Source organism: Camelus ferus, chromosome 5, assembly GCF_009834535.1.
Source record: "Camelus ferus isolate YT-003-E chromosome 5, BCGSAC_Cfer_1.0, whole genome shotgun sequence".
NCBI lineage: Eukaryota > Metazoa > Chordata > Mammalia > Artiodactyla > Camelidae > Camelus > Camelus ferus.
In genome coordinates this window covers 19,141,877-19,166,749 of record NC_045700.1, presented here as the reverse complement: position 1 = coordinate 19,166,749, position 24,873 = coordinate 19,141,877, and the positions used below count along the sequence as shown (strand labels likewise).

At 41.4% G+C, this 24,873-nt stretch overlaps 1 protein-coding gene across 1 annotated transcript in view; it reads right to left on the bottom strand.

Annotated features, from left to right (window-relative positions):
• Positions 1-3,496: 3,496 nt before the first annotated feature.
• THSD7B (thrombospondin type 1 domain containing 7B) overlaps positions 3,497-24,873 on the bottom strand; it is a 657,597-nt gene continuing 636,220 nt past the window's right edge. Inside the window, 8 exon segments of the mRNA XM_032479372.1 lie at positions 3,497-4,675; positions 11,512-11,599; positions 14,626-14,818; positions 17,155-17,237; positions 19,496-19,591; positions 19,692-19,848; positions 19,850-19,866; positions 20,910-21,069. Of these exon segments, the coding sequence (XP_032335263.1) occupies positions 4,594-4,675; positions 11,512-11,599; positions 14,626-14,818; positions 17,155-17,237; positions 19,496-19,591; positions 19,692-19,848; positions 19,850-19,866; positions 20,910-21,069 (876 nt within the window). The 3' untranslated portion in view covers positions 3,497-4,593.

Genomic DNA, 24,873 nt, shown 5'->3' with positions numbered 1-24,873 from the left:
TAACATAATTATTGATAAGTACAGACTTACTGCCATTTTGTTAATTGTTTTCTGGCTGTTTTCTAACTCATTTATTCCCTCTGTTCTTTCTTCTTTTGTGATTGGATGATTTCTCTAATGGTATGCTTAAATTACTTTCTCTTTGCCTTTTGTGTATCTACTGTTGGTTTTTGCTTTGTGATTACCATGAGGCTTACATATAATAAGTTATATTTATAACAAAATTTTAAGTTGGGAATATCAGTTTGAATTCTGGAGCTCTACATAGTTACTCCCCCTCCCACATGTTATGTTTTTGATGTCACAGTTTACCTTCTTTTTATCTTGTGTACCATTAACAGATGATTGTAGTTATAGTTATTTACTACTCTTATCTTTTAGAGTTCATACTGACTATATAAGTGATTAACCCCCCACTTTACCACGTTAGATTATTCTGACTTTTACAATATTTGCTTCTACCAGTAAGATTTATACTTGCATAAATTTATGTTACTAATTAGTGTCCTTTTGTTTCAGCTTAAAAAAATTCTTAACATTTCCTATATGCCAGTCTAGTGGTGATGAATTCTTTCAGATATTCTTTCTTAGCACTTTTCTTCTTTCAGTACTTTGAATGTGTCGTGTCATACCCTTCTGGCCTGCAAAGTTTCTGCTGAAAATTGCTGATAGTCTTACAGGGTTCCTTTATGAAACAAGTTGTTTTTCTCTTGTTGCTTTTAAGAGTCTTCCTTGTCTTTAACTTTTGACAGTCTAATTATAATGTGTCCTTGTTTGAGTTTCTTTGTGTTCATCATATTTGGAACTCTCTGGGCTTTGTGGACTGGCGTATCTGTTACCTTCCCCAGGTTGGGGAAGTTTTCAGTTATTTCTTTAAAGGCATTTTCTGCCCTTTGCGCTCTGCTTTCTTTAGGGCTACTCCACTTGATTTTCTCCCATAAGTCCCTTAAGCCGTCTTCACTCATTATTTTTCTTTTTGCTGCTGTGAGTGAATGGATTTCTCCGCCTTGTCTTCAGGTTTGCTGATCTGTCCTTCCACTTCTTCTAGCCCACTGCTGAACTCTTCTGGTCTGTTTTGCAGGTCAGTTATTGTATTCATCAGCTCTGCGACTTCCGTTTATGTTTTCTGTCTCTTGGTGAAACTCAGTTCATCACTGCATTGCTCTCTTGACCTTGATAAGCATCTTTATGGTGATTATTTTGAACTCTATCAGGTGAAGTATTATCCTCATTTCACCAAGGTCTTTTTCTGAGGGTTTATCTTGTTCTTTCATTTGGAACACATTCCTCTGTTTGTTCATTTTCCTTGACATTCTCTGTTGGTTTCTATGCCACAGATAAAACAGCCATCTCTCCTAGTCTTGAAAAAGTGGTTTTGTGTAGATGGAACTTTTCATTCAACCCTGCCTTAGCCCTTGGCTGTCTCTCAAAACTTTGTGATTGTCCAAGTAGCCTACTTTGTTCATAGTGGCTGTTAGTAGTTAAGGGTGTGTCAAGACCTGTCTGTGTCCCAAAAGGGAGGATCTCAGTCAGCACCTAGATTCAGGCTGAATGGATACTGGATTCCCATGTAGCAGCTTTCAAAGTACGCAAAATACCTCCTTCAGGAAGATTGGGAGGTGGACATTTCTGTCTCTTCCCTGAGAGCTTAGCCCTGGGGTGAAAGATAGTTAAGAACTGTTTCTTTGTTTGCTACCATACTGTCAAACCTATGGACACAAGCCGTACAGGCTGCCAGAACCAGACTGTCAAGGGATGTGTCCTCTGGGCAGCAGCCACAAAGGGTGGGGTGCCAGACATGTGTACAAGCACCTTCTTGGAGATACCAGTGACCTGGGGAAGAGGAGAGGGAGAGCCCAAAGATAGCACCTGCCAGCCTCCCTGGTCTCCAGAGAGGATTGCCGTTAGCTCCTAAAATTGTGCCTGCCTCTCAGATGACAGCTATAAAGATAAGTTAATAGGCCTCTTTCATGGAATGACTGGGTGGGCATTTCTGTCTCTGTCTCTGTCTCTGCACCGTGCCTTGGGGGGGGGGGGGCAGGGAAGCTGGTTAAGAAACACTTGTGTTATAGTCGTGTGGGAGCTGCTAATGTAAGCCCCACTGGCTATCAGAGTCAGATGGTCAGCCAGATGCCTGGGTGGCAGCGTGAAAACCAGGGCACCAAATATGTGAACAAGCTCATTTCCATGAGATGCTGGAGACCTGGGGTAAGAAAGAGCGGAGAGCAGAAAGATGGCACCCACCAGCCTCCATGGCCTTTGGCAAGTATTTCAGTTAGCCCCCAGATGAGTATTAAATCAGAGGCCTGCCCTTCAGGTCAAAGCTCTTAAGATATGCAAATAAGCCTCTTTCACAAAAATTCTGGACACTTTTCAATAGAGTGTCTCTCTGCTGGGCCCTGTGAGGTGGCCACAATGAGTCCATGCAAGCTCTTTTATAACATTCTTAGTTTGTTATGGCCTTGTGGTCAGAAGCCCTGCTGGCTTTCTAAGTAGGATGTTTTGAAGGCCTGTCTTTCAGGTAGAGGTGTCAGAAGTTGGGGTGCCAATGTGGGCTTCAAGCCTTGTACTTCTCAGGGAGAAGCTGGGGGTCTAAGTGTCTCCTGGTGCCACTGCACCAGCGGTGTGGCTTGTGGAAGGATGATGTCTCAGCCTCTCTGACCCATTTTGATGTTTGTTCTTTTTTTTCCTGTTTGCCTGATGTGCAGGAGTCACTCAGCTAGTTCTGGGGTTTCTCTTGGAGGCCCTGCCCGTAGGGAGATTTGGCACATTTGTGGGAGGAGGTGAATTCAGGATACTCCTACGTTGCCATCTTGAACCAGAACCCCATTTTACATTGACTGATAAGTGTCTAGCTTACAAGGAAAATGACTTCATTGTCTTCATTTTGCGGGTCCTACAACTGAGGCCGAGATAACGATAATCCTCACCTCGGATCACACAGGCAGAAAGGGCACAGCTAGGATTTGACCTACCGTGAGGACAACTGAAGTGTTAGCTGACGAGAACTAAGAACAGGACAACTCTAGGACTTGTTTCCTCAGCCACGGCATTGACATAGCTCTTCTTTCATATAAAACCACGGTGCCACGGACTAAAATCAGTTAGTCAGTGTTCATGTGGTTAACAGAAGTCATAGTATAAATAAAAAGATCCTCTACTTTGCTCATGGTATCGTGTTTCTAACATTTCCATCTGCTCAGGCTTAGTTCATTTACGTACCGGCGTCTGCCTTACCACAGAGGTTTGTTCTGATACGTACTAAGCTGCAGATATTCCTTAAAAGCTACTCCGCGTAATTGTGCTTGGCTCCATTTCATAGTGTAACCAATAGTGTTGAGAACGTGGGGTAAGATTCCTTTCCTCTGTCAGTGATTTCAGCTGTCACCCTCTAACACAGTGACACGGGGAAGCTATATTACTAAAGCTGTTTTTGTCAAAGCATGGGCTCTTCTGAAATGAATTAATCTACAACAGTGAACATCTCAGTCTCTTGAGCACTTTATTTGTTATAAATACAAGTCAAAACCACAAGATGGCGCCTTCTTACTTGTCAACATCTATGATTACAAACACGTATCCTCATAAAATGGTTTCAGCTTTTGAATGTGTTGTCTTCGGTATTATTGAAACCTTTATAAAAGCAAGACCGGCTATAAACAGGATCGGTGTTTGATGTCTATTAAATGAGGTCAGATAATTAAATTCAAAAAAAGGATTTATAAATATTCAGATAAGAAAATTGAAATTACAAAAGCAGGGTTTGTCATCATTAAACTGAATTGCAAGTGTGGGTGGTTAATGCTGTATCTACACGGCTAAGTTTTTGTTAAAATACAGTTTTAGTAATTAAATAATTCACCTCATTCTCCAACAGAACCAACTGTTTCATTTGTACACCCTGACATTCAATACACATTTCATCCAAAACCACCTAGCTTTCATCAGGTCCAGAAATTACACACATTCCGTTTGTTTTCAATAGATGCAACCCATGAAGTGCCATCATGTCCCTGGCTACAAACAAAATATACTATTTAAAGGTAAAAACTCAGAACATTTCTGAAATGGTAACCTATTCTCTCTGTGTTCATGAAAATAGGCCATCCCAATCTGACAGTCTTTGAACCAATGTAAACTCTAGAAAACTCAGTGCTGAAGGATGAGAAGAGATCTGCACTAATATAGTGCGTAACGATGCGCTGTGGGACTCGTCATTTACAGTAAACGCCTTGATTGGACTCTCCTCCGGATTGTCATCATGTGGCTGAGGATAAAGTTCACTCAAGTCTGTGGGAATTCCATCCCGTTTTCTTCCTCCCGTTTCCAAACAGGAAGAGAAGGGGTTTCAGGTCCCTTGGGAAAATCAAAAAATTAAACACTCACACCCACAAACAACTTGAAAGCAAAATGGCAGACCTGTTAATCCTTGACTCCACGTCCAAACGAAGTTGAGGCAATATTACTTTTGCAGTATTTGTATTCTGCCCGATATATCACATCACGAGATTCCTCAAAAAACTGAGAAGTCTGAGCTACAAAAGAGAAAGCGGTTAAGGCAGTCGATGTCTACATTTGGGTTTCTTTTTCAGGTTACATGTCTAAGTCTCCGTCGTAGGCTAAGGTCAGAGGCTTCTGCTGGGGAGGTGTGCTTTGATGTGGTTTTGGCTTCTTGCTGTAAAAGGAAAAGAATTCCTGAGATAAAGTTCACAGAGCTCTGTTTCATCTGCCAAAGACAGCTGTGAGGTACAGACATTCAAGTGGTTAGACAAGAGGTTCCTCTCTCCGGACGGGTGGGTTCCCTTTTGGAATGCTTGTATATTTTAACCCTTAGAACAGAAGCTTTTTTTTCCCCCAAAAAAATCTTAAAAATTGATTAGTGGGAACAATGAACTTGGTAAAGGGCTACTTTCCTTTATTTGCAGTCATGTGAACATGTACTGTTCTCTAATTCCTAAGCTACTTTGACCTCCATAGCACAGATGTTTAACATCGTTAAGTAGCTGGAAAAGCCAGACTCCTGTGCCTTCCTCTGGGCTTGTTTTTAAGTAAACATGCTTCTACTCTGGTCTGAAACCTGACATGTAGCTGCCAAGTCACCAGAGTCTGTCAGGAAAATTTCACTGATTCTGCACCAGCCAAAGCCTTTCTCCCTTGGTCTCTGTCCTCCTTGAAGCTGACAACTTTGCCAGGTCCGGGAGGACTGCTATTCCTTCTCAGAGAGAGGAGCTGAAGTTGAGTAACATTCCCCAGCCACACAGGGATGCCCAAGGGCAAAACATGCTGCATTATGCTCTTTGATGCTTAGTACGGGTGAATCTCAATCTGTGAGTATTTATAGCTCGAATTCTGCCACACACCACCCCACCTCCCACGGTACCGGCTCCCTTCCCTCCTTGGTGCCTTGGTTTTGGCACGCCTTCTGAGTCCAGATTAATTGGATGTGTACAAAGTGCCCAGCCCTGTGCTGAGCATTTTCCATCAAATATCTCGGTAACCTCAGAACAGCACTGAGTGGGAGGCATAAGGATTACTGATACTTGACAGAGAAGGACTAGAGAGATCACTGACCTTCCCTCAAGTCACTGAGTGAGGGGCAGAGCCGGGACAAAGTGCATCTAAAACACACAGGACAAATGCTTGGAACCCTTCAGTGCCTCTCATACACATGCCAGTAATTAGGCACGTGGTAGAAACAACTTTTTTGTCTGTACGTATAAATTTTTATACAATGAGTATAAATTAAAAACAAACATCTTAATGTGTACAATTGAGTGGCAGTTTGAACGCTCACAACGTAGGATACCCGTAACCCCAAAGGGAAGCTCTGTACCCACTAAGCAGTCTCCCCCATTCCCTGCCCCATCCTTGGCGACCACGTATCAGCTTTCTGCCTCTGTAGACTGGCCTAGTCCGGGTATTTCATAGAGGTGGAATCATACTATATGTGTGCCCTTTTGTGTCTGGCTTCTTTCACTTAATGGTTAACATGGAGAAGTCTTTATGGTGGTAAAATTCACAAAACACAGAAGATGTTTGATAAAACAGTTGTGGGGAGACTCTCCTGGTTTAAAATACTCAAGTTCTAATTCAAGAGGAAAAACTTTTTTCTTTGTTTTGATGTTGGAAGCAAAGTATAGATGCTAAAGAGATACATTTCAAATGATTTTTAAAAACCTACTAAAGAGAAGCACACAGCCTATCAGTTCCCTGATCCCGGTACCTGGCAGGCAGTGGGTGCTCAGTGGATGACTTGCTGAGTGCTGGGCACGGGCCACAGGCCAACACCCTCCCACCAGAGGAGAGGCAGAGACATGCTTTAGAACCCTCTGCAGGGCCTCAATCTATGATTTCCTGCTTCCTGGGTCTGTTCTGCTTTTCAAAAGAGTAGCTATTGCATAATTATCTGATTAACGTTCATTTCGACTTTGCTTATATTAATATATATGTGTATTCCTGTAGCTTTAGTCCCGGGCCCAGGCTCTAGAATGGACCCAGCTTGGGTCCTGAGCACTCATCTGCAGCATTTAAAGGGATTAAGAAGTCACACAAGTGAGAGTACAGGACAACTTGGACATTGCAGTGTGTATCCACTCTGGTGGCAGTGGTGATGACAGGGTTGCCTTAATGTCCAAAAGGATAAGAGGGAGTGCATCTGGAATGGCAGTTCCTCTTCCCGTGTCTCCTGCTGCTTTAGGGGAAGAGAAGAGAGGGGCAAGAAATGGAGGTGCTTCCAGAGTTTCTGGCAATTGCTAAGGGCTATTTGGCAGAGAAATGGAAAGCTGGGTCCTGGCACGTGGGGAGGAGGGACAGAGATGGCTGGATCTTTATAAAGAGACAGTAATATTGCCTAGGAGACAGCTAACCTTGGCCAGACTCCGGGAGCTGGGACTGGAAAATTCTGCTCAAATATACAGATTTTTATATCAGTTTCCAAGTATGGAATTATGAATATTGTGTTCTGGAGTGGGGGAAGAGGGGCTTCCTGATATGTAGGCCTTGGATTTTTCTGGACCGTGGGGTGTGTTAGGGATGGTTGTGATGAAGGCCTCATGTCATTATGAATCTTTTCATCTTACGTGAGCTCTCAGCTGACTAAGCTCACAACTAGAAATGCATGAGATCTGAGAACTTTTAGAGTTTTAAAGTACTCAAACGTTGGCACCCACTGAGTCAGGCGGCACTTTTGCTGGGAAGCTGTGGTTTTGGCAAACAGGAGACTTGTCTGGAGAGGGCCTTGCTTCTTTCTCCCTTACTGGTGGTCATTAGGAAATTCACTCAGAAGTAAGTTTTTAAGTCAGGTTTTCTCTTCCACTTTGGTATCAGGGGAGGAGCGGCCATTAAATAGGACCTAGAAATGCCTGGCACGTGGGCTGCTGCCACCACCGGTCATCTCGCACCCAGGGCGGACTCTCCAGCCAGCACACTGTTCCTTCCCGCTGAGCCGAGGATTAGTCTCGTAACTCTGCCTAATGGAGCAGCCCTGACAGCCACCACCACTGTGAGAGTTGGCACAAGGGGGAAAACCATTATGCAACCCTGGCTGTAAGAGATCGGGTGACACATTTTAAAGTTACCACTTCCGCGAGCATTTGAATTTTAGCAGAAGATACCGTCCATTAAGCCAGAAAGGTGAGATTGTTATGAACTGGCAGGCAAGCTGCTGGCACTTCTCTGCATCCTCGAATTCAAGCCACAGGGACCCATCCCTAAGCCAGATGACCTGAACAGGCAGCACTCACGAGGGCTGAGCCTCTGGAACGGGTAGCACCACTTTCAAACTTAGGCAGGAGAGCCCCTTTGCTGAGTTGTGCTGAGCAGGGTAGAATAGATGCAGTCATTGGGAGTAACTCCCAGGCACTACGTCTAAATTAACCGCAAGCTCACCCAGCGGTTGTCCTCGCTAAATTGCCTCATGGATCTTTATTACCAGGGAAGCTGGGGCATCAGTAATATTTCAAAAACTCCAAACACTAATGGCAGATGTACAAAGGGTTGTATCTGAATGAAGCAGTCCTTGAGAAGATGATTTTTCTATATTTTCTCAAAAGCTATTCCTAGTTTTATTATAAATTGCTTTCATCTAAAGTCTACGCCTAAAACGTGGCATATTATATATAGCAGCTCTCTTAAGCTTTTTATTCGGGGGAGAAAATATAAAACCTCCAAAACTGTCATCCTCTAAGTAAGTCTTCTGCAAGCTGTTTAATAGAAGTAGATGCAGTGAAACTGTATACTTGGATTCTAAAATTTAGGAGGCTCATTTGTAACAGTAAATGGTATGTGTTTTGATATCAATAGATCTGTTCCCAGGGCTGTAGCTTACTTTACTGAGGAAATAAGTAGCCCCTAAAAATGTGAAAGGTGTAGACACTGCATAGAGTCTACAGAGTTTTTAGGATTACTCCAGGGAAAGACACCATGGAGACTGGAAGTCTTGTGGCAAGAGTATACACTCTGGGGTTAAGGCAAACCTGGAGAGTTGGCTGTCCTAGGCTCATGTGTCCTTATGTGTTATTAAACTTCGCTGAGGATCACTTACTCCCTCTTTAAATAGCAACACTCTTTGGATTATTGTGAAGATTAAATAAGGCAGTCTACATAAAGCACTTTGTTTGACGTCGGAATGTTAGATTTTTTTGCTGACCCTTATCTCTAAAATTCATGGGTACTAAATGATTTTTTAACTTATTCACTCATTTATTCATTCACTTATTTATTTGTTCCATAAATATTTGTGAAACTTACATTCTAAGAAATCAATACGATATAGTCACTATACCTCCTCCCCCTCCGACCAAGTCCTTGGGGTTTGGTAGAGGAGGAGCACGTAGTGGTACCGTAGTACGAGCGTGGAGTAAATGCCACAGAGAAGGAAGCATGAACAAGTTATTCTAGACTGTTTGATTAGGAAAATGTTGCGCTTGAGTTTTACTGGGCAGAACTGGTAAAATGCCAATAGCTGATGAAAAATTAACTCTAGAAGAATGGGATAGGAAGCAGAAACCTTCTTGTGAAAGAAGATACCACCCTAACTTAAGGTAACGTAAGGTCCTGAAACAGCATCCTTCCGAAAGAGGTTATAGCCTTATATTCAATTCCTATAAATCTCTTTGTACTATGAGGAGCTACCTTTATAATACAAAGTTTATTTTAAATGGAAATCCTTAATATATGTTGATGAGTCTTGGGTCAAAACCTCAGAAACTTGGATGGACATAAAGATGGTAGCCTTGAAAAACTGAATTTGATGGTGAGAAGGGAGACTAAAGGAAGCAATGACAAAGTGACCAATATGAAAGGACAGATGTGAACTTTGTTACAGAATAAGAAGCTAGAGAAAAATGAGTATTTTATCATGGTCGTGTTATAATGAATACAATGAATTATTATGGAAATATATAATATAGGATTACTGATGGGAATGCATAAGCACATTGGCTAACTACTAGAGTAGAAAATTTACTATTTCATCAAAAAAAGTTGATTAAGGAAAAAAAATAAAAAATGTTACCTTCAGTGATAAAATGAGGGTTTAAATATACCTGGGCCTATACAAACGCCAGGGCATAGAGAAACAGTGGAAGACTCAGGTTGACAAGCGAGGCAGCCACAACCAGACTTCCATTTTGCTGTCAATGGGAAGCCACCCCTGGTGTCTGAGTAGGAAAGGGGCTGATCCCCGGCTAAGTTTTAGGAAGTCTAATCTGGCTACTGAGAGCTGAAGGGAGCACTTGTAAACTGCTGCTTGCAGAGGAGGATTATAAAGGCTGGGCACTGAGAATGAAAAAAATGAGAAATACTGTTCATAAATATTTATATAATTTGGTCACTAAAAAGTAAGGGATGATTCCATTGATCTTTCATATTAAATATTCTCTAGGAAATTGTCACCAGAATTCAGTGACCTGCCTAATTAATCCCAGGAGCCTAGTGTCATACAGAAAGGGCGTCAGTAACTATTTATTTTTGAAGAAATGGATCAAGGTTAACACAATTTTAAGTTGGGGGAGTGCAGAAATGTAAAAAGGCAAAATTTACTACTGTAGTTAAATTTTAATTGTTAATCTTTTAAATATCTGAGGGAAGAAGGAACCATAGCATGTGGACCTGGGCATGTGGCCATTAAGTAGAACACATCCAAGCTTTTACAGACTGATAGACTAGCTGATGATCTTACGCTGTATGGGCCATTGCTTTGAGAGCAGTTTCTCATTTGTCAAACCTTTCTGTTCTTTGTTGCAATTTAAGACCTTTTCCTCTTTTTCTAGTAGTGAATGCTTCCTATCACTCTCAACCTGATATAAAGCTTTCAACCTCATATTTGTTCATTAAGACAGGACCTAGACAATACCAATTCAAACATAAGTGCTCAAATCACTTGCTTACAGGGTAAATGGTTAACTGAAGGGTTACTTTTTACTACACCACCGTGCAAACATGAGCTGGATAGGAATCTAACTTCTAGAAATTCAATTTCTATCACTATGGGTGGCAGAAAAATTTAGTCACCTCAATTTCTTCACTTTCACTGACCAAGGGCAAAGATTTAAAACCCTGTGTAACCTTGGAAACATAAGCGAAACATACAAAGACTGGATTTGAATTAAGATTAAAACTTGGGTTAAAAATTCTCAAGGAAATAGTTTGAGACACATGTGATGAATATAAATCTCAATTTAGAGAAAAAGGCAAAGTAACACTTTGATCTCATGAAAATTAATAAAAAAATCCTTTGAAAATTCTTCTTAGGCATCTAATAAAATATTCTCAACACACTTTGAAGACATTCAAATGTATTTACGTCTGTCTGGTTTCAAGAGCAACTCATCAAATAAAATATATTCTATACTAGTAAACTAATCATCATTTTCCAAGAATAACAAACTCTTAGAACTAGTCACTTACAAAATGGGGTTCCTGGAATGGACAATTAAATTTTCTCTCATGCTGGTCAATGTAGATAAACACCTGGCTCTATGATTCAAAATGTACTAACAGGTTGGTTGAACCAACTGCTCAATTTAATATAACTGGTCAAAACAGGTCAGTTTGAGAAGAAAATTTAAGAACTAGAATTAGCTAGAATAATGGTTCGTCAGCCTGCACATTAGAATTTCCTGGGACACGTTTAAACATCCAGGCAACCTGACCACATGCAAGACTAATTCAATCAGAATCTCTGGGGCTAGGACCTTGGTATCAGTCCCCTGGAAGTGCCCATATGCTGTCAAAGCTAAGAAGTAGTGATCTAAATCCAAATTCTAAAATGGGAAAGCCCTGAATAATGATTTTTCTCTTATACTTTCTGATATTTGAAAACAATAAAATGATAATATTTCAAACAAGGACAATTAATCTCCCAGTTCAGCAATTCTACTGTTGGTGATCATTTGTAGGTTTGAGGGTCCTGTTCTATATGGTCAATGATCTTGACATAGTTTTTTTCTTTTAGTATAATATGCCACCCATAAAAATGTGGAATATAAACTTTTACTAGTTAGTACTTACCAAACAAGGTAGGAAGTAAATACTAGGAATATCATGATGAGAAAACCACCACCTGAAGCACCATAAACCCAAATTTTCACTCGGCCATCTGTTTAAAATAGAAAGCAACAAGTTTAGCCTAGAAAAGCTTTCTTTCTCCTCTGAACTCTGAGACTGGCACAAGGTGAACATATAAAATATGAGACAGTCCTTCAAGTGTTCCAGAACACCAAAGAGTCTAACAGCTGGCAGAATACTTTCGTATGCACTCTTCTACTTGGCAATACTTTATTACATATATATGTCTGCAGGGGTGCAGGTATGTATTATTTTGGATTTGATATCTGCTGGAGTTAAGAGAAATAGAACCAAATAGTCTGATCTATTTTGTGATTTTGACTATGTGAGGTACCTTACTTGTATGTATTTGAGTTGTGTCTGGAAATCAAGTGGTTTTTGTGCTGTTTTATGTGAGCATCCAGTTCACTTAAACTTAGAATTGGACCGACAGTAGCAGTACCTTAACACCCCAAAGGAACTATGTTCCTTTCTGAAAAATATACACACACAGAATTCATTATGCTTACATGAATATAATTAACCGTGGGTCCAAAATAACTCCCCCCCCCCCCACAGATCAGCATCTTATTCTAAAAGGCTTCCATGGGATGAAAAACAATAAAAATCTATTATAAACAGCACTTGTTTGGAATAAAATCACAATTACTTTCAATTATATTGTAACTACCTATTACAGTTTTGCTTACAAGACACTTTCGAGCCTCAGTCAGGTTTTAGAATGAGGTTTCAAGGTAGTAATGGTATTTTTTCTACTGTCATAAAACTTTGAACAAAGCTTTGATTCTGATCTCTTTGAAACACTAATGATGAAATCCCCTATTTTGACTTTTTTTTTTAATTGCCAGTGTAAAAAAAAAGTCTTCCCTGAGTGAGAATGCACCTTTCATCTTATTACCTCTAAACCTCGTAGAACTACATAAAGTACTAGAAGATCCAGTGCTTTTAAATCTCTAGTGCAGAAGTATGTGGTCCATGACCTTTAAACCATGTTACTGAAAGAATTAAATGGGTAGGATCAAAGTACAAACTATTAAAAAATATACGTAGTAAAAAAAAAAAAAAAACCAGTCTTCCTGCCACTCTGAGCTCCCTACGCAGGTGCTACCACTGTTGCCCGTGAATCATCTCAGTTTTCTCTGCCTGTGCAAGCACCCGACTACTTACATAATACATGCACTTTTTAAAAAGGCACAAATGGTACATATCATTCACTTTGGTACTTTTTTCCACTTAATATACTGGAACTATTTCCATGTTAGGTCATAATGGCAGGTCTATCTCATGCTTTTTAATAACTCTATGAAGACACACTGCACAGTTGTATATTTTTGTTTTTCTATTTAGACATTTAGTTTGTCTCCATTCATTAGCTATATAATACTCATATAATGAATATCATTTACATAATTCTTTTTGTATATGTGTGTATATTTTGATGAATTCCTAGAAGAAAAATTTCAGGTCAAAAGGTATGATAGAGTTTGCCTAATTAGTCCTCCTGAGAGGTTGCTCCAATTTACAATCTCATCATGAGAACCTAATGAAAGTTATAAAATAGGTATTTGGTCTGGCAGAGAGTTTTTATTTGTTTACATACATACACAGTAGCGTATATATGCGTATATGCATGTATATACACACAAACATGATTTTAATGCTTTAGCTAGATCTCCAAAAGGTTAAGGACCTCAGTTGTGAATTTAAAAACTCATTTCCCTGGAACCTAACCCTAATTCTCTTCCTGAAATAGGGTCTGCATGCGTCTTGCAAATCTGAGTCTATTGCTATAAATTAGGGAAATGTCACTAAATGTCACAAAGTGAGTAAGATATTTCTGAATATCTAATGGTATGCCCAGACATATGGGAATCAAAACTTGAGCAAAATATTGTGGTCATCCTTAAAAGTTGGCTGAGACATGTACATCCTGTTCCTTCCTAGATTGAGAGTCCTTTGTGCCTGGGCTCTGGTTTTGCTTCATCTAAGCGTGGCATCAATGCACTTTGGCACGGCAAAGGCCTAGCATCTGGGGGAGCGTTCCCAGGGCAGCTGCCTAAGCTTTGTCTGTCCCTTCCCTCTCCATGATTCCCTTTACCAGGTATGCTGTTTTGCTTAGTCATTCACAGCATTTTGTTTTCTAGAAGAGGTATGTTGGTAGGCACAGTTTTACTTTCATTTTCTGCCCACTTCACGGAGTGGGAAGTAGAGGCCAGTGTTATGGAATGCCCTCAGTGACCTGTCTTTCAAGCATTCCTGTTACTTACCGGTGGTCTGTCCTTGGTCAAATTAGTCTGCACTGCCAGTTTCAGAATCCTAATATCTAACATGGGGGTAACGGCACCTTGTTAAGTTGCTAGAACGTAATGAGATGAGTTATGCACCATAACCAGCATGCAACCACAGGGAACATGGAAAGCATCTACTAAATGTTCATTCTTATCCTTAACATCCACTGATTCTTAGTCCTGCAGGCCAGACACTGTGCTAATCCTCATGAAACTCCTGCACGGTAGGTGCCTCTAGACTTATTTCTAGATGAGGAAACAGTTCCAGAGAAGTGAATCAATTACAGTCAGTCACAGAATAGGTACTTTCTGAGCCATGATGCCAGTAAGGTCTGTTGGCCTCTGCAACTGATGCTCTGTTTTACTAGTGTTTCTCAAACTGCAGAGAGTCCCTGGACTTTTCCCTAGGTACCTGCATGTTCCTGAGACTATTCCAATTTTTGCTTTTAATTTCAATTATATATACAAATTCATAGTAAGTCTTCTGCAGAGATGATTACAGTTAGAATAGCTTTAAAGATTAATATTTTGGTTACTTAGTGTCTCTTAGATTGGAGTGGACAGAATTATCCTCAGCCACCCATGATAACATGCTACACTCTTCAACACTCAAATTTGAGAAACCTTGAACTAGGCCATATTACCTCTTCCTTCTCTTTTCCTCCTTTCCTCCATTCTTTCCACCAGGAGCAGTGGCCACAATATGAACCCGAAGCCCCCCCCCCCCACATAAGAAAATTTACATTTCTTACTCACAACTGATACGTACCTGGATCAAGGGGTTGGAGAGACCATCCTTTAAAAATATCATGTATTTTTGAATTCACAGGCCTGTTTTTCCCAGCAAGGTTTTTCACATCAGCTTTTTTATCCTCTGAGCCAGGCACTTTCATGCAGTAATCCAGGAGACCATTTGATCTCATTATCTCTGTGTAGCCCTTCTCACACCCACAGACTCCACCCTACAGCATAGAAAAATATGTGCATGGTCACACAATGAGCTGTGCAGATGAAAAAAGAACACTTTAAATGTTGGAATCACTTAATATCTGCAGGGTATGTCATGGCAATTTAGGGTTTTTTGACACCAGGCTTGCCAAAGAGATGAAAACCCTGTAGTTCATCTTTCTAAATTCCAAAGTCTAACTCTAAATAAAGTATCAGGTTTTCCTAGTGGTTTACAATTCTTACACTTTCCAAATATAAAATCACCATTCTTTGTCAACAGAGTGCATTAAGCACATACTGTTCTTGCTTACAGAGATGTTTAAGCGTTTAATTAAACATTAGCCTCAGCTCTCCCTCCTGCTGTCTGAGATTCCTGCTCACTCACTCCAGCCTGCCCTTTGATACTGAGAAGCAAGGCATCAGGAACTGGGTACATATCTGCGTTGTGTTCTGTGCTCTTCGAGGACCGTTGGTGCCCCAGCTGCTAAAGGCCTCCACCACCTTCTACCTTTGATCACTAACTGGTCTCAACTGCCTCTCTGCTCCTGGGCTTAGTTCTGCTCTCAGAGGCAACAGCCCAAGGCTAGAAGCAGCCCAAGTGGGGGAAAAAAGACGTCACCAAAGACACAGGGCTAAGAGAAGCAGGAGATAACTGTGTACTGACAGACATCCTGCAGCAACCCCGGTGTCACACCACCTCACATTCCCGCTGGCATCATGACAGTGTGTCCTTCATTGTTATCTATGGATTCCAGGTAATTTTCACGTACAATAAACCTCTCCAAGAAACTGATTATGATAAAGTATAATGGACAAGGATTTCTATCCATATCTGGATGTGAGACTAACTGCTCCTCCTTCCCCCCAAACATAAAGGCAGCAGAGAAGAACAGAAAATAAGCGTTAAGATGATTAGTCTCTCTGCCTGTGCGATAAGGGTTCCCTGCCTGAAGCTCTAGATGGAATTTTCTGAATAGGCCCTCGCCTCACGTATCCACTCACATCAATCCTTCTGAACCAGACAAATTTACTTAGGCTGTCCATTGCTGACTGAACACAGGATTTTGAGGAGCAATAGACACTAAAGCTAAAAAGGGTCCCTCAATCTTCCCCAAAAAGTAAAAGTGAGAGAAGCATATAACTAACAAATGCCTAGAGTTAACAAATAGGCAGCAGTCATTTAATAAGGACAATTACTACAGTAGTTCCAGGTGTTTTTTTTGACAGAGGTACTGGGGATTGAGCCCAGGACCTCGTGCATGCTAAGCATACACTCTACCACTGAGCTGTACCCTCCCCCTCTGGTGGTTTTAACTGAAGGCATTAATCGGTGTTCAGTGGAGAGAACTAATTAAGAAAATTGGAATATGCTCAGCTAGGAAAGCCATCTTTCCAAGATGCATCTAGTAGTCTGAGTTAAAAGCTGCAGGCACTCACGTATGCCAGAGGTTCAAGGGAAAAAGTCAATTTATGTTTTATCAAAGAGGGTGTCCAGAGAGTTGGCTGGAAGCCACAACTCCTATTTTTGCAAACACCATGAGCCCATGAAGTTGTTGATCTTTTCCTTCTTTTCCCCTCTGGAAGCTTAATCACTAGCGTTTTCTGTGATAAAGAATGAACTCACCTTGACACAGAAGAGCCATAAAATAGGACTGAGTACTTGAATTATTTTTAACCAAATCATTTTTGGAAAGAACACACAGTAAGAAGAAACTAGTTTCCTTGAGAGACATGACACATCTTTCTTATATACGCACTGTGTACTCTAGGTGCCACTGGTTAGAATACATTGTACGTTTTTGCATTAATTACTGAACAGTGATAGATGGGAGGTAAGGGGGGGAAGAAAGATTTCTGCTTTAAAAAAATGTATATACACACACACATCATTATTACCCACAGTCACATAGTCAACTTATTTAAAATCAACTAAAATTTACTCACACTATAATAATCAGGGTGTAATCGATTTTGCTAAATAATATTTAGCAAGTAGGAACATGCATTTATAATGCCTTTGAAAATAGTTTAGGTATATGAAAGGCTAAGAATGGAGGACATAAATCAGCTGAGAACACTTACTGATAAATAGCACTCACATAAATTAGGTATCTGAAAGAGAGGTTTGGCCATGTATAGATTTAGGGGAAAAAAAAAGACCACTTTGTTTTAACACATGGTGCGACAAAGAAATTCTTACTAGCTGTGGGTATGCCTGCAGTTGCCTCTAGATGGTATCGTGGGCACACGGAAGTGCTGCTTGGGCTGTAAGCAGACTAGAAGACGTCAGACAGCATATGAATAATGCAGCAATTAAACTACATGTCCAAGTCTCCCGCACATGACTCACCTGTGTACAGTAGGAGTAGGGTTTTCTGCAGGCGGGGTTACACTGCCGAATAGCAGCAGGGCGTGCCTGAGGGGAGCAGCCTCCTACAAAGGAAAGCCCATCATTTACAGATGTTTCTATGATAAATACTAATTTTCTTTCTTCTCCAGCCCTGGCTGCTTTGTAACAGCATTATTTTTAAAAAATCTGTTTGCTGACAGTGTGGCTCAGTCTGATTTTATTGATTACTCCAGGATGAGCTGTTTGAGATGGGCAGCTCTGCTAACAGAAGATGTTTACAGTAGAGGTTTGAGACCTGCGAACTGGCAATGTGATTCTATCATCTGGTTGTGCTTAAGGGCAAAGTCTAGAAGTGCCCGGACCAGTGAAACCATTGATGAAATCTCAATTTAAGTTCAGAAGCAGAAAATATATATGCTCAAATATTCTTGTTCTACATAATTTTTTTCCCCTAGCTCAAGAATACCAAATTTAGGCACTAGACTAATTCCCGGCAACTAAACGCTAAAAGAATGCCACTAGTCACTTCATGGGACCATGATATCAAACACTTTGGTAGCATTTAAAAATGGATTTCAACCAAAATACACACACACACAGACTCCCACACACATTTTTAGGAGCAAATGTATACATTCCAGGAAGGGTAATTATACATCTGACATGGTACTTGCAGGTGCTGATTAAATATTTCTGAGTAAGTGGGTGGAGTAATGTCTCTATAATCTGAAAAACACTTATACATTAGTCATGACCTTCTGGATTCCAGGTACTAAGCAAAGAAGTTGACATATTATTTGAGGGCAGTGTCTAAACTATACTTATATACCACTGGGTGCATTTATAGGTTCTAGCCTCTGCATTACTATAATTGTCAACCAATTATAGTTCATGATTTTGTAACCAGCAAAAAAAAGCTCTGGGCCTAAGGCTGTGTAGGGAACAGTCAGATCTACATTTTTCCTAAAAAAAACGAAGCCATTACATTCTCACTGTTACTTGAAAAATAAATACTCCCCACAGAAATTAACAAAACAAAACACCACTAGAATTAGCAGGGAGGTGCGAAATTGATCATGTGGGTGTCAGTGGCAATACCCACACAGCCACGTTGCTGCCAACAGAGTCTGGAGGGGGTGTTTTTCACACTTGAAACTAGGGATCTCCACCATGCAGTGTGTGCGCCCCATGGGGAGGCGATCTCTTGGGAATTGGAGAAAACGTTAGAATTTGTGTTGTTTATACAACATTTTAATTTACATTTTAGTAATGAAATTAAGCACTGATAATACTTAGCAGGTGATACTGGTCACTTGAACTCATTTGTCAGATGGCCCTGTGTTGAACACTGGGCACGAGGTGCTCTGTGCAGAGAATTTAACAGTTTAACCCTCGCCAGTCAGTTAATTCCCTGCATATTGCAGAGGATGTGCCTTCTGTGTTCCTGCGTAGGTGAATTTACAGTATATTTAGTTTCAACAATACCCTAACAACATGGACGAGTAGCTTACAATAAATTATTGTTTGGATAAACTATGGATTAAAGGGAATACCAATGATGCACAAAAAAGGTAAACTAGCAAAAGGTGAAGCTGACAGTCTTTCTAAGGCTATAGAAAAATAGAAATTCTCCTATTCCTCTGATGAGCACTCAGTCAGCCACAGTGCTAGTAAAAAGAATGACAACTTAATTTTATTTGATAAGATGGCATCAAAAAAAAAATCCCCTTTAAAATGATTGAGAAGATCATTTATAGCAGCCAGTTGCATTTGCCATCATGAATATCCTCAGACCCTTCCTTTCATCTGTATTCAGCTATTAAATAATGATCATGACTAACACATTATTAAAAATGAAGCTTCCAGTACATAAGCATAATTTACAGTAAAATATTTTCGTATCATTACTATATTTTAATTTTTATATCTTCATCAACCCTTTTAACTCTGTAACATGATGTATTTGCACAGTAGTGTAGGAATGGGATATGCTGAGATCTGTTCTCAAATACTTTTTTTTACTGAAAAGGTACATCTTTTATAACTTTAGAGACATTGTTTTAAACACCAGTCTTTTCCAGTCTTTGTGTCAGATCATGATATTTAAGGAAATTGTATTGTTTCAGCTTGTCTTTAAGTTGTCTGCTATATTGTGAGACTTCAAATAGAACTGTTTGCTGTCTAAGATGCAAAGGTCTACTGGTAACTTGCCATAAAGATCATCTAAGGCCACCTGCCTCCTCTTCCTTTGCTTATAATCTTCCCTTGCTTATAATTCTTCTCACAAACAACAACACTCAGATCTTTTCAAAGTACCCACATGAATCTTAGGCAGGAATACCTGTGACGTTAATGCCATCTGAACGCTGGCACCACACAGTCCGTTCATTATTGTTCCAAAGACTTGCTTTCCACGTGTAGAGATAACATTTACCTCCTGCAAGTAAATACGGTAACAGCGGTTCTATTATGCCTCCCATAAAAGTAGAAAAAGCACTGATCAATCAAAGCTGAGAACTGAAAAGCGCTCTTGGTACCTGTACAAGGGCGTGTTTCTAGAACTTGCTGGGGGCAGCTGTCTTGGTTCTCAAAAGACTGAATTATAAATGTCCTTGATCTAGATTGGCGGCCCAGAGTCTCGAAGCTTCTTCCATCGATGCAGGTTAATTCACACGTGCTCCACTCTGACCATTCCAGTTAAATGGCAGTCTCCTGGGTGGTCGCATGGTACAGAGCAGAGGAAACGACGTGAGAACTGGTACCCAGCAGCATTCACAGTGAGAGCCGGGGTGATGGTGCAGTGATACAGGAGGAGGGGCTTCTAGATACCACACATTCTCTGTTGACCAATTTTCTAATTAAAAAGTACTAAGAATGATGAAGTAATTTATGGTTTAATCTTATTTAGTGAAAGAGTGCCAAACACTAGATTGCCATTACTTTGCTTCAAATCACTGACAGTTTTATCTGGAGAACACTACGTGTCTACTAGGGATAATAAAATTTTTAAAAGGAAATGTAAAGATTATAGCAACTCAGGTTTTAAAGAGCAGCATAATATCATAAAATGGATGTTCACAGAAATCATACCAAGGGAGTAAGTTGGTTACTGAAGTGGAATTTCTTTGGCCTTAAAGAATGTTTAATAATCTAAACATACACACGTCTGTATGTACGGATGTAGGTATATACATATGTTACATGTATATTATCAGGATATATAAGGGTATGTTAATCCACCTTAAACTGATGCCACACAAGTTGTATTAGGATTAAAATAAACCCATAAGTTTTATGTAACTAATGACCTTCACAAGAACGCAGAACTTGACTGTTTACCAGCATGTTTTCACGAACCCATGGCCTCACTCGTCTGGCTGTGTCATTGCCCAGGGGAGGGCTTCGTTCACTCAGGGTTCAGTCATGGGCTGAGTGCTCGGCTGGGTCAGGTACTATTAACACATTTTCTAGACGGAGCTACCGCAGCTCAAAGGGACTGACTGTGTGTCCCAGGTAAAACCCAGGGAGTGTGAGGGTGCTTGTACATTTCCAAGTCCTGTGTTATTTTTCCCCTCTGGCCTACTTGGCCTCCATTGAAGTGGTTAGGTGTATTTCAAGGTGATAATCACAATTAACAATGAATTAAAGTGAATTAAAAACATCAACTTTGATGAGCGAAAACTCCAGAAAACAGATAATAGAAAATAAATGAAGAGGGCACCACAGAAGGCGCTCCCAGTCATTCCGTTGCTTACCGGGGCAAGGCACGGAACACGGCTGCTTCAGGCTGCGGTCTTGGAAGGGCATTTCTCCACACAGTGCATCCTCTACCCGTACTGTCCAGTGAGACACTGAACCACTGTGGACCACACAGGAGGGGCTGCGGACCTGGACTCCTTCCCCACAGTCTCCGCCCTGTCAGAGGAAAGGATGCTGTCAGGGTTACCCACGTCATCATCATCTCCAAGGTCTGGCTCCCGCTACCTCTTGCTCCAGAAAATCCTAGTTGCATATTTCAGCAGCTTCTTCCTCTTGACAGTTATTTTTCAATTGTTGACAGAAGGGATCCCTGAGCAGTTCTCCTAGAGCTGATAGAGAAACTGAAGTAGAAATGCAAATTTATGCTGTGAAATTTATGCACTCAGAATATGATTCATTTTGGAACTCAGCCGGGACTGAGTGTAAAGGAAAAACAATACCTAATTTGTCTAGTGTGTGTGATGAAACGGTCTAGTCCATAATCCCTCCCCGGGAGAGCATGTGCAGCCACAGGGCAGACATTTCCCTTTTACTCTGCTTATTTTTCTTTTGTAGGGAATTCAGTACTTTCCTCACATCAGTTAGGTTGGGGTTTCCAGTAAAACACTGATTATCTTATTGCCACAAGAAGTTGTTTTCCCAGAGTGTCTTCTGTGCTGAATATTATTTTTTGAAGTTATTTTATACAAATCCCACTCAGATTATTCTGGGCAATTAGAAAAAATACTGTGCAGTGTCTCACAGAAACAGAAGCTTTGAAGTGGAAGGCTCTAGTGGTCATCTCCCAACCATCTGCCTGAGGAACGACTTCCTAACGTAACACTTTGGCAGATACTCATGAGTATTAACTCCTCAGTCATGGTCAGGTGCTCCTACTTCAAAAAGAAGTCCACTGGATATGTGGATAACTTTCCAAGGATAGTTCTGTTTTTACATAAATGCCTTAAAAAGCAAAGCCCGAGGAAAAGTTTTTAGACAAGGGAGGTGAAATCGCAGGATACTAAGAGGGAGAGTAAAAGAACCACGGCAGGAACAGAGGGAGAGCAAACATAAGGTGGCGTGTTGCCAAGTGGGCCTCAGCCGCAGAAGTGAACAGAGCTGGCTTCTTGGTCCATCACCACACCTTGCAGACAGACCACAGGTCCATCCATGATGGGGGGAGGGAGGAAGAAGGGGGGGTCATTTACACTCTAGCTCCTTCTTGGATCAACCTTCACCTCAGAGTATTACCCACCCCACGCCCCATACTTCCAAGGCATGTAACTCAGCCTCCACCAAGTCCAGAAGCTGGTAGAGAAGCTAGAGCTCTCATGACCATTACTGATATGGATGCGGGGGTTGGGGGGGGAGACACTGAGCCTCTGCACAGGCCCTGTTGCTGCCAACAAGGATGCTACATGCTACAGCCCCTGATTAGGTGACACTCGGACAACTGTGCCCCACACCGGGAAACTGAGTTTCAGCTCCTCCTTCTCCCTTTCCCCCTAGGACCCAGACACTGCCTTGGAGCTTCTGTGGCTCTTGTACTGGCGGGAGTGAAGAGGGACAGGGCGACCAACTAAAGCAGTTATGACAGCGTTCCAGGGCATGGAGCAGGTGACCCAGGGGCTGACGGGTCTGCTGAGCACCAGCCAGGTCAAGAAACTGTGGCAACAGCTGCCGAGGATTAAGGGCTAGTTGTGGATAGACTGCTGGATGTGCAGGATGGTGCAGAGTGGCTGCTGAGAAAAGTTCTTGACAGAAGAAAGTTTGGATTCAAAGCCATAGTGGCAAAAAAAAAAAAAAAAAAAAAGGTCCTAGCTGCAGCAAATTAAAGCCTGAGGAATCTGAGTAAACACACAAGTTAGGATCATCACATCCTTTTCTAGAGATGCTTTAACAAGAATTATGATTTGTTTAAGATGGCAATTCCCACACTTGATATATCAAACCTCACAACTGCTCTAATCACCTCTACGGCTGTTGTGCAATTATTAAAAAAAAATGCATCATAATTTTGAACCTAAGTGCATTTTTTTTTTTTGAGACGTTGAGGTTCAAAATCAATTCATTGTACTTTCCTTCAAAGCAAATGCTCTAGTAAATGCTTACTCCCTAAAGTGGAAAATAACTAGTGTTTAAGTTAAATTTCTTTTGGGGGAGAGTTCTCTCTCTAATTTATTATTCCAGATGATGGTTCCTCGAACAGAACTGTCTAAGGTATACATTTTGCTAGAGAGTGTCAGACTTCCTGAACCTGGAGTCTGAAGACACTGCAGCATGCCTGAAATTTGACTTTGCTGTTCTCTGCAACCTCGGTAACAGGAGAGGCTATTGATTAGAGCTTTGTTTGACGTTGCAGGAGATGAGGTATGAAGACATAACAGGAAACAAGTCTACATCAGGGATCACTTTAAACAACAAGACAAACAGTAATGTGCTTCCAGTAGGTATCCCTGTTCAGCCTTAATCTCTTACACCTTTGACAACAACGGGCACAGCAAGAGAAATCAGCATCAGAATGATCATTTCATTCACAAAGCAAGCACTCATTCAGTCTCCTCAGAGGCTTTACACGCAAGAGAGCCTGAAGAGAGAGCCAGGCTTCTCAGAGCGAGATGGTCAATAGCGAGGATTCTGTCACTGACTCTCCACCGTCCCCAGTCATCAATGCACTTTTTGTATATACTCTGAATCCACATCACCACATGTGGACAGGCAGACGGTGCTAACAATCAGGATAGTAGTTTTAATCAAAACTAGAACAGCAACCCCAGTTTACTGAACTGTTAATTTATGTCAGGTACTCTGCGGGGCACTGTATATGAATGATCTAACTCCGACCAAAAACCCCTAGCAAAACGGGTACCGTTGCCACCCCAATGATACAGCGAAGACAGCAGAGGTCGGGAGAGGTTAAAGACTTGGCAAAAACTGCAGAGCGAGGAACTGTAAACACCTGGACCAAAATTAAGCCTGCTAGACTCCCGAGTCTGAGCTCCTAAACAGATTTTGCAACATATGTGTGGATACGTGTTACCAGCTGAGGAACTTGGAAAGAGTTAGGAAACCCTGAAAAAAAAGTGAAGCCCGAGGATAAACACTTCCTTCCACAGACGACGGTGGCCAAGCTGGCACATCCACTGTGCCCTGTGCACGCCCCTCTTGGGACATTTTGATATAATTGAAGGCATTCAGCCGCTTAAACATCACCACCGCCTCTAGTGCATGAGTTTCTGACTGCGTTTGGCAGGCAGGGTATTACAGATGGAGGAGGCAGAGGGGACAGGCATGAGAGGGGTGTGCTTCCTTTGTGTGCAGAGGCTCGCCCGTAGTTTGATGAGTAATTCCCCAAACTCAGCTTCATATACATTTAAGAAACAGCAACTCACTGAAAAGCTGTTGTGCTATCTCACAAAGCATTTGCAACTAGGCTTCAGGAAAAGCAGGAATGCACTTCAAACTCAGGAAAAACCCCAGTCGACTGTTACCGTGATTCCCTTTCTCCTCTGCCTCTATTTATGTGTGTCCCCTGCTTTTCTGTGTCCCCTCCTTTGTTCTTCTTGCTTCTGAGTGACTTTACCTACCAGGTGGGGAAATGTGGCACCTCCAGGAACTGCTTCAACCCCATTCCAAAGTCTTAGGGGAGGCTGGCCTCTTTTGGGAAAGGTGCCCACATAGGAATAATTCATACAAACATGGATTTTTTGAGAGCTTTGCCTGGATTGAGTCTAAAACTCCAGTTTCCCCCTGACTGGAAGTGTCAGTGAGTGGCACGACCTCATTTAGAAATCTGAAGCACCTCTGCCATTTCTGGGTACACCTGCTCTCATGGTCTCCGTGCCTGGGTTCCTCCAACATATGCCACAGCCCCCCGTTTCCCCAGCACGGCTACAGAGAATGCTCACAACCCACCACTTCTTGCCCCTAAGGTTCTGGCCAAAGCTCAATGACACATGGCATTTGGCATTTCCCTGTAAT